Below are 8,881 nucleotides of genomic sequence, written 5' to 3'. Positions count from 1 at the left end.
TGTCCATCTGTTATAATTCTGTAGATGATTGAGAAAAAATCTTCTTGGTGCTAGGTAACAGAATCTTGGTCCAAACTCGAACTTTATGAGAATGGGTTAGGTCAGGAAAATGTTATTTAGGTTAGCTCCGAATCAGCACAACTTTTAATGGAGATTGATCAACTTTATTGATAATGATTAGCATAAGAGTGGATGGTCAGACTTGATATGATAGAGATAACAGGGGAGAAGAAATTAAGATGAGTGAAGAGTCTTAACATTAGGATTTTATGCTTCAATAGTTATGTAATTAGTATAGATGATTCCAATGTTGAATTTATTGATCTTCTCCACCAAACTAGAATCTATTTCTTAGACCATTAGCAAAATCTGATCATTATTGTGACACTCAACTTGCATTGTTTTCTTTTAATCAATATATTCTTTTACTCCCTAAGTTTGAGTATGACATGAAACTAAACCATAATTGATATGAAAGTTAATACAACAACAAGATCCATAAGAGGTCATATGTTTAGTTAAGTTTAAAATACTTAAATCTTTATTTATAATTTATATTAAAATCTTTTTAGATTTTTCTCCATCTTTTCTCGTACCATGAATATTAATTATTTTACCTCAATACCATATCCGAAGATCTTTTAAGCATATCTTCATATTATCTTAAATAATTTTCTCTTATATTATAATCTATCAAAACGATACTTAGCTGTTCATGAATAAAAATATATATTTTTTTATCTTTCCTATTAGTGCTATACATCTATCTTAACATTCTCATTTTGATAACAGAAACATTATATATATATATATATATATATATATATATATATATATATATATATTATTCTTAACAACCCAACATTTATATCCACATTATTGGTCTCACCACTATCTTATAATTTTTTTTTTTAGTCTGAAAGCATCCGATGATCACACAAGACTTCTGACACCGTTTATCATTTTAATCATATTATTTTTATTATATGAATAATATATTCATCTATCTCTTCGATTTCTTGAATAATTGATCCAACATATTTAAAACTTTTACTAAAATAAACTTTTTATCCATTCAAGTTAATTATATTCTCATATCTATTCCCATAACCACTAAGGTTATATTTTATATATTTAGTTTTAGTCTTACTTAATCTAAAACCTTTAGTTTCTAAGATTTACCTCCATAGCTTAATGTATAATTTATTTTACTTAGACTCTCATCAACTAAGATAATATCATTTGTAAATAACATATACCATGGAGGTCATGATGTAAGCGACTACATTATCAATTGAAAAGACCCTTGATGTAATCCTATGCTAATATGAAATTGACTAGATACACTCCATATAGTTCTAAAACTAATAGCTATATTATCATACATATATCTAATAGCATTAATATAATTAGTCGGTATATCTTTTATCTCTAAAAACCACAATAATAAATCTTTGGAAACTCTATCATACATTTTCTCTAAGTCAATAAAGATCATATACAAATTTCTTTTTCTCCTTATACTTTTTCATTAATTATCTTAATAAATAAATAACTTATATTGTTGATCTCTAGGATAAAACCACATTGATTTCCAAATATATTTATTTCAAGTCTTATCCTATTTTCGATAATTTTTTTTCAAAGTTTCATAATATACCTTATGATTTTAATTCATCTATAATTTAAATAAATTTGTATGTCATCTTTATTTTTGTAAACTAGCACTAAAAAATATTTCTCCATTCATCAAACATTCTTTCAAATCCTATGATTTTATTAAGTAAGCTAATTAACCAAAATATCTTTAAACTTTTTTTATACCTCAATAAGGGTACCATAAGGCCTCACACTCTTAACTATTTTTATCTTCTTTAATGTATTTTTTATTTAATTAGCTCTAATTTTATGAATAAAATATATGATTATTAAATTTGTTACTACTATTTATTATTAAATCTAAGTCATGTGTGAAATATTTATTAAATAATTTATAAAAATAATTTTTTTCATCTTTTTTTAGTCTCGTTATCATTAGCAAGTATTCTTTAATCTTCTTTCTAATATTGTCTAAATCCTTACATCTTTTTTTTTTCTAGTCTTAGCAGTTTGATTTTTTTTTTCACCCTCTTTAGAACCTAATTTTAGTCTCTTATTTAGATTTTTATATCTTTTAATTTTTTTCTTATTTTTATAATTTTATCAATTATTAAAACATAATTTTTTTAGTAAAAATTGCTTTTTGAATTTCCTTGCACCATCATCAACTCTCTAAAAAATTGAGTCAAATTATATTGATAGGTCAAAAATTGACTGGTCTAGTAAAAATTGATTTGCAAGTTAATAGAGCATACAAAAAAAATGTCATTCAAAACCAAATCATATGCACCAAATACTTTAGCCAAAACAGCACATTCATTGGACACCAATATAATAATCTATCCTGATATAGTTCAGGATGGATTATATTCGTACAACTTCAAGTTCCAGACAGTTTAATGAACTTGTGAAAATATTACTTTATCCTTGTCTATCCTGAAAAATGTCACACTTAATAATCGTAACTATTTAGAAGCCAAAACAGCACATTCTTTTTACAACAATATAAGCAAAATCTGAATTTTTTTTTTTTTATGTATGATGAGACTAGCAAAAGAATCAGTGTCACTGGACAATTCATCTCGTTAATGGGTAAGAAAAGCAGAGAAACTAATTCACAGTTACGTACATATATACTTGAATGTTCAATGCTCAACACCAACTAAAGGTAAATCTATTGAAATCCCACAATCACCACAAGCAAGAGAAACGGGCAGCTCTGGAGAAAAAAGAAGTGGAAGGTCGTGAGAGCGAGGCTTACTCTTGGTATGCAGAGACGATAAAGACGGAGGCGAAGTGGACTCTCTTGGTGAATGACACAAACCCCATCGAACTCCTTCCCCCAATCTCCCAACGGAGCTCTCATAGGAGAAGACGGGATCCCTCGCTCGCTCTAACACAAACACAATCGATCTCCTTCCCCCAACCTCCCAACGTAGCACTCAAAGGAGTTGACGGAATCCCTCGCTCGCTCTAACACAAACCCCATCGATCACCTTCCCCCAACCTCCCAACGGAGCTCTCATAGGAGAAGACGGGATCCCTCGCTCGCTCTAACACAAACACAATCGATCTCCTTCCCCCAACCTCCCAACGAAGCACTCAAAGGAGTTGACGGGATCCCTCGCTCGCTCTAACACAAACCCCATCGATCTCCTTCCCCCAACCTCCCAACGAAGCTCTCAAAGGGGAAGACGGGATCCCTCTCTCGCTCTAAAACAAACCCCCCCGATCTCCTTCCCCCAACCACCCAAGGAAACTCCCACAGGGAAAGACGGGGCCCCTCGCTCGCTCTATTTAAAGACGAGGGTGCGGCTGCCACTGGAATCACGGAAACGCCACTGGGCAGGCCAAGCCCTCGATTCGTGCCCCTGTGAGCTCGACAAATGGATCCGGACCGTCGGACAGTAATTAGAAGATACTCCTTCGGTTAACGGTCTGCTAATTATTAAGTATGTGCGATGCAACTGTTAATGAAGTTGCAATACAACATGGCAAGCAAATGAGACACAATTAGCTTTCCTCAAAGCTGTCCTTTGAAAGTTCAGCTGACCACCCAATAGCTTCTCTCATCTCTCAAAAGAGAGAAGAGGGAGAAAAGAAAGACTATAGTGTGACTCGACATAACATTTGGTCTCATTTGTAACTTTTGGATTTGAATTTAGCAAAGAAATGTCATCTAGTCGTGTTATGTATAACTCTAATCACATTATGCTGTTTGAAGTTGGGTAAGTTTCAGAATTGGCAAGAGAAAAGGTTGTGGACCATGGAGATGTAGACACAATCATTATTGATTGTTGTCGAAATGGAGCTTTCTGCTCCCTCGAAGCTTGCGGCTGGCACTAGCAATAAGGCTGTGGAAACCCTCATTTTTGCACCACCATTTTCTAGCTGGTAAGTGAGAGAAGTTTTGTGTTAGTGATTCAGCAATTAATACTAGTTAATTGTTCTCAGAAGAATCATAATTTAAGCTCCTATTAGCATTGAAAATATATTTAAGATGCCTGATTGCTGTAAAATATTTCCCTAGTTGCTGAAACCTACACATTTTTGTTGACTCCGCCAATGAACTGGACTTGATTTATTTTCACTCAGCGGATGATGATGACATCTCAGAAGTCAACAAAAAGGATGCCTCAATTGTGGCTTGAATGGTGTCCCAGTTTTCAGAAAGAAAATAAGGTTTTTGGACATCACAAATTTTATAAAAACCTTTTGTGATTACCTCTCATGATCATCTTTTTAATGTTTGCTTCGGGTGTGACATAAAATTCTGTCAAAAGAAAGTGTTGTTCAGTATCTAATCCAGTCTGCAACCCAATCAAACAAAGCTTTCCAAATATTTGTGATTCTTATAAAGCATGAATAGAATTTAAAGGTTCTTTCTTTCTTTCTTTCTTGTGCATTATCCTAAGCTTGTCAGCAGGATGAAATGGCATACAAGGAAGAAGGATAGCCTATAACATGTTCCGAAAAAGATTGAGAAGCTGGTTTTACTTCCTTTTGACAAAAAGAGAAAAAATAATTCAATAAAAACTCACAAATTTACATTCTGATTCATCCCAAAAGAATTAAATCTACATTCAATCTGAAGCCCAACCCACACACCTTTCAGCACCAACATGAAATTCTGTTCATGAACCTGCAACAACAAAGAAGAATCAACAGCTCTCTTGAGTCACAACTCGACTTTGACAGGAAGAACAGCGCTACGCGACGCTCGGCCGAACGAGAAGAAGGACCTCCGGAGTCTGCTCGTGCTGCTGCTCTCTCCAATAACATCTTGGAGCTCCGAGTTCTGCTGCAACATCCTCTGCAGCGCCGTGCACAGCTGCCTGTCATCCCAAGAGTCCATGGAGAATGATCTCCTCATGGGTTGGACGCGGAACTGCTCATCCCTCTCCCTCACATCGATGCACTCATCTCCCATGCTGCTTCGATGCTGGAGCCTCCTGCTCGTCTTGTCTCCAAGGCTCTGCTCCGTCACTGTATGGGTGTCATCACTGCCTACTTCTTCTTCTTCGATCGCTTCATCATTACTGTGGTAAGGATCATAATGATCAGGTGGAATCGGAGCTGTGATGCTCGACCTGCAGAGTGGGCAATTGGCACTGGTCTGGAGCCAAGTATCAACGCAGTCGATATGGAAGACATGGAAGCAGCTCGGCAGAAGCCGAACCCTCTCTTCTTCTTGGAATTCACTCAGGCAGACGGCACACTCACGGAAGGACGACCTCCGCCGAGCACTCTCAGCTCTTTTCCGGTACCGAAAAGTTGGGATCGCCTGAATTGTCGATTCATCGAGGCCGAGGTTGTCGGCGGAGGTCGAGAAGGCCGTGGATGGTGCAGGCCGGCGGCCGAGGAAGCCGGAGCGGTGCCAGTTCAGGCAGCATTTAGTGACGAAGACGTAGTAGCTGAGGAGGACGATGGAAGTGGTGAGGATTCCGATGATGGATAAAGCTAGGATGGGGAAGCTGGTGATTATGTAGGGAGACGGTGGTGGAGGTTGCGGCTTGAGGGGAGGGTGAAAGCTCTTGGTGTTGTCCATTGATGATGGAAGGAAGTTGTCTTCCATGAAAGGAAAAGAATGCTTCAAATGAGCTAAACCATGCGAGAATGATGTCTATGCAGTGATATCAATGCATACAAATCAGTGGAGAGTAGAACTATAAGTCGAGGATCATGGTCGAGAGAAGAGATACAAGTCAAAACCAGAGAAAAGATTGGAGAAGATGCTGGGCTCAGGCGATGAAGTCGTCAAGTAGAAGGCCAACATGACAAGAGTGGAAACTCGTGTGAATGAGGAGAAAAATGGGAACAGGGTAATGGGTCAGGTTGGGGAATGGAGTCCAAGTGGAGAGTAAAGGAAGCAAATGATCGAAATGTATCGATGATGACAAGCGTCTTTCAGAATAGTAAACCTTATTATTTCAATTGGCTATCGAAATAAGACGGTGTATATTAATCCTACATAAAACTTACATTGACGAGAGCCTCAGTTTAGTATATACTAAACTGTGGTCATTTGTAATGCGACGGTAAAGTTTTAACCTTAGGTTCAACCATGGTCGTACGTAGAAAAAGATTTGTGATTGAGAGAGAAATGTCAGACAGATGTGTCTTCTCTTGATGTTTAGGGCTGTTCATCCAGAGACAAGGAAAGCTGTAAGAGTATAATTATACTACATAGCCCCTAGTAGAGAGCATGGCAAAGCTGCTGGTCTACACCCAAGGCCAATCCTAAAGACTAGTACCTAATCAGTGCTTTAGATATTCCTTGTGCCATCATCCTTGCAACTTAGCAATCCTTGTGCATGAACAAATGATCCATTGATGAGCCACGAAGCCTTCAAATGTTCTGAAACTTTTCTCTATTTTGGTTGCAGATATCAGTATGATGTCAATGTGGCAGATGAACTCTCACAGAAACTTCCATGCTTTGGCAGTACCAAAGCAGGTGGCGGTGAAGAAACAAAATAGCCAAAAATAATCACTTGTGCTTGTTTCCTGACAGGTAAAAGGGGGATTAGAAGGTTGAAAACTCGAGCAACTACAGCTTGATGGCAGCAGTGAAGCATAGGAGACAGAGGAGCAGTCTCGAGGTTTGATCGAGGGAAGAAAAATGGAGGACAGCATCAGAACATGCAGGGCACTGGGTGAGGACATGATGTGATGGTGGACATGACTGTGTCTCACAAAAGTATCGCTCTTCTACAACTTTGATCGTAAAATGTTTCTATGATTTACTGGATGACGGTGTAGGTTTCTGAGATGAGATCAAACCAGAAAAATGTATCGATATCAAAGAATAAGAATAACACACTATTGTAACTGATAGTTATTGTGGAGTTATTATATTTGTTTCTTGCTAAAAGAATAACAGTGTTGGAATCTTATGATGTATCCATTGCCATAGTAAGAGAGAAAAATTGCAAGGCATTCCTTTCAACTTGAGGGTGGACCAAAGTCTATGAAAAATTAATGTTTGAGGTCCACACAAGAATTTGGGTCTTTGTGGATTTCACATGCTTTAGTTGACATGGTGTGTGTGTTGAAATGAAAGTGGTATGTGTTGAGATTTGATTTATAGTTATCTATCTAGATTGTTATCATGATCTAGTGGTTATATGATGATTTCAATAACCACTTGAATCATGATCCAATAGTTATAAGGTGGTTTCATTAACTACCTCATGATCTAATAGTTATAGGGTGGTTGTCATTAGGTCATATAAATAGGACCGTAGTTCATATAGCAAGGCATTGAGCCTGAGTCAATAGAGAAAAAGACAGATAGATAGAGAGTCTGTGTGTATTTGGTATCTTGCAAGTGTTCCTCCTGTTTTTAATACTATATCAGTTTTCTTGAGTCAAAAGGATTCTTTTTACTCGTATCGTAGTATTCTGTTTCTCCTTACTCCTCCATCCCCAACATTTGTGGTATCAGAGCCTAGTTTCAATCTGAATTGGGCATTATGGCTTTTAACGGCAATTTCATGTCTCAACCCCTTATCCCAATCTTCTCGGGCAAAAGTTATGAATTTTGGAGTATCAAGATGAAGACTTTATTTAAGTCTCAAGATCTTTGAGACTTAATAGAGAATGGATATGCAGATCTAGATGATGAAATTAGGCTGAGGGAGAATAGAAAGAAGGACTCAAAGGCATTGTTCTTCATTCAACAAGCTGTACATGAGACGATCTTCTCAAGAATTGCAGCAGCGACAACCTCAAAGCAAGCCTAGTTGATACTTCAAAATCAATTTCAAGGCTCATCAAGGGTGATTACGGTAAAACTTCAAACCTTCCGTCGTGAGTTTGAAATTTTGTTCATGAAAAGCAATGAATCGGTGCAAGATTTTCTTTCTCGAGTGACTGAAATTGTTAGTCAAATGAAATCTTATGGTGAACATCTTCCTGATCATATAATTGTTGCAAAAGTTTTGAGAAGTTTAACTCTGAAATTTGATCATGTTGTTGCCGCAATTGAGGAATCAAAAGATTTATCTACTTATTCATTTGATGAACTAATGGGTTCCTTGCAAGTACATGAAGTAAGGTTGAACAGGTCACTTGAAAAAAGTGAAGAAAAAGCATTTCAGGTTAAGGGGGAGTCTTCTACTTCAAAAGAAGACAAAAAATCAGCAGGAAGAGGACGTGGTAGAGGAGGATTTCGTGGTAGAGGAAATGGAAGAGGAAGAGGACACTATGATGAACAAGGGCAATCAAATTATGATCAAAAAAATTACAAAAGTGAAATTCAATGTCACTATTGTAAAAAGTTTGGTCACATGAAGGCAGATTGCTGGAAAAGAGAAAAGCAAGCAAGCTATGTGGAGAAAAATGAAGAAAATAGTAAGTTGTTTATGACTCATTCACATGTTCATAATATCTCAAATGATATTTGGTTTCTAGATAGTGGATGTTCTAATCATATGTCAGGCATAAAATCAATATTTAGAGATATTGATGAGACTCACAAGTTGAATGTTAGACTTGGAGATAACAAGCAGATCCAAGTGGAAGGGAAAGGAACAATTGAGGTGAAGACAAATCAAGGAAAGGTAAAATACCTTGATAATGTTTTCTTTGTTCCTACTTTATCACATAATTTGTTGAGTGTTGGACAATTAGTAAATGATGGATATTCAGTAATATTTGATGATGGTTCATGTACTATTAGAGATAAGAAATCTGATTTGATTATAGTAAATGTTTGCATAACACAAAACAAGATGTTTTCACTTGATGTGTCAAATATTGAAAGACATGCGCTTGTCAC

The 8,881-nt window shown here is 36.5% G+C and overlaps 1 protein-coding gene across 1 annotated transcript; it reads right to left on the bottom strand.

The window, feature by feature from the left end:
• Nucleotides 1–4,707: 4,707 nt before the first annotated feature.
• On the bottom strand, nucleotides 4,708–5,907 carry LOC135649230 (RING-H2 finger protein ATL16-like). The gene has a single exon (XM_065167424.1). The coding sequence runs from the start codon at nucleotides 5,672–5,674 to the stop codon at nucleotides 4,778–4,780; it is 897 nt and encodes a 298-aa protein (XP_065023496.1). The 5' UTR covers nucleotides 5,675–5,907; the 3' UTR covers nucleotides 4,708–4,777.
• Nucleotides 5,908–8,881: the final 2,974 nt, after the last annotated feature.

Source organism: Musa acuminata, chromosome BXJ3-9 (assembly GCF_036884655.1).
Source record: "Musa acuminata AAA Group cultivar baxijiao chromosome BXJ3-9, Cavendish_Baxijiao_AAA, whole genome shotgun sequence".
NCBI classification, from domain to species: Eukaryota; Viridiplantae; Streptophyta; class Magnoliopsida; order Zingiberales; family Musaceae; genus Musa; species Musa acuminata.
This window is presented reverse-complemented; position numbering and strand designations above follow the sequence as displayed.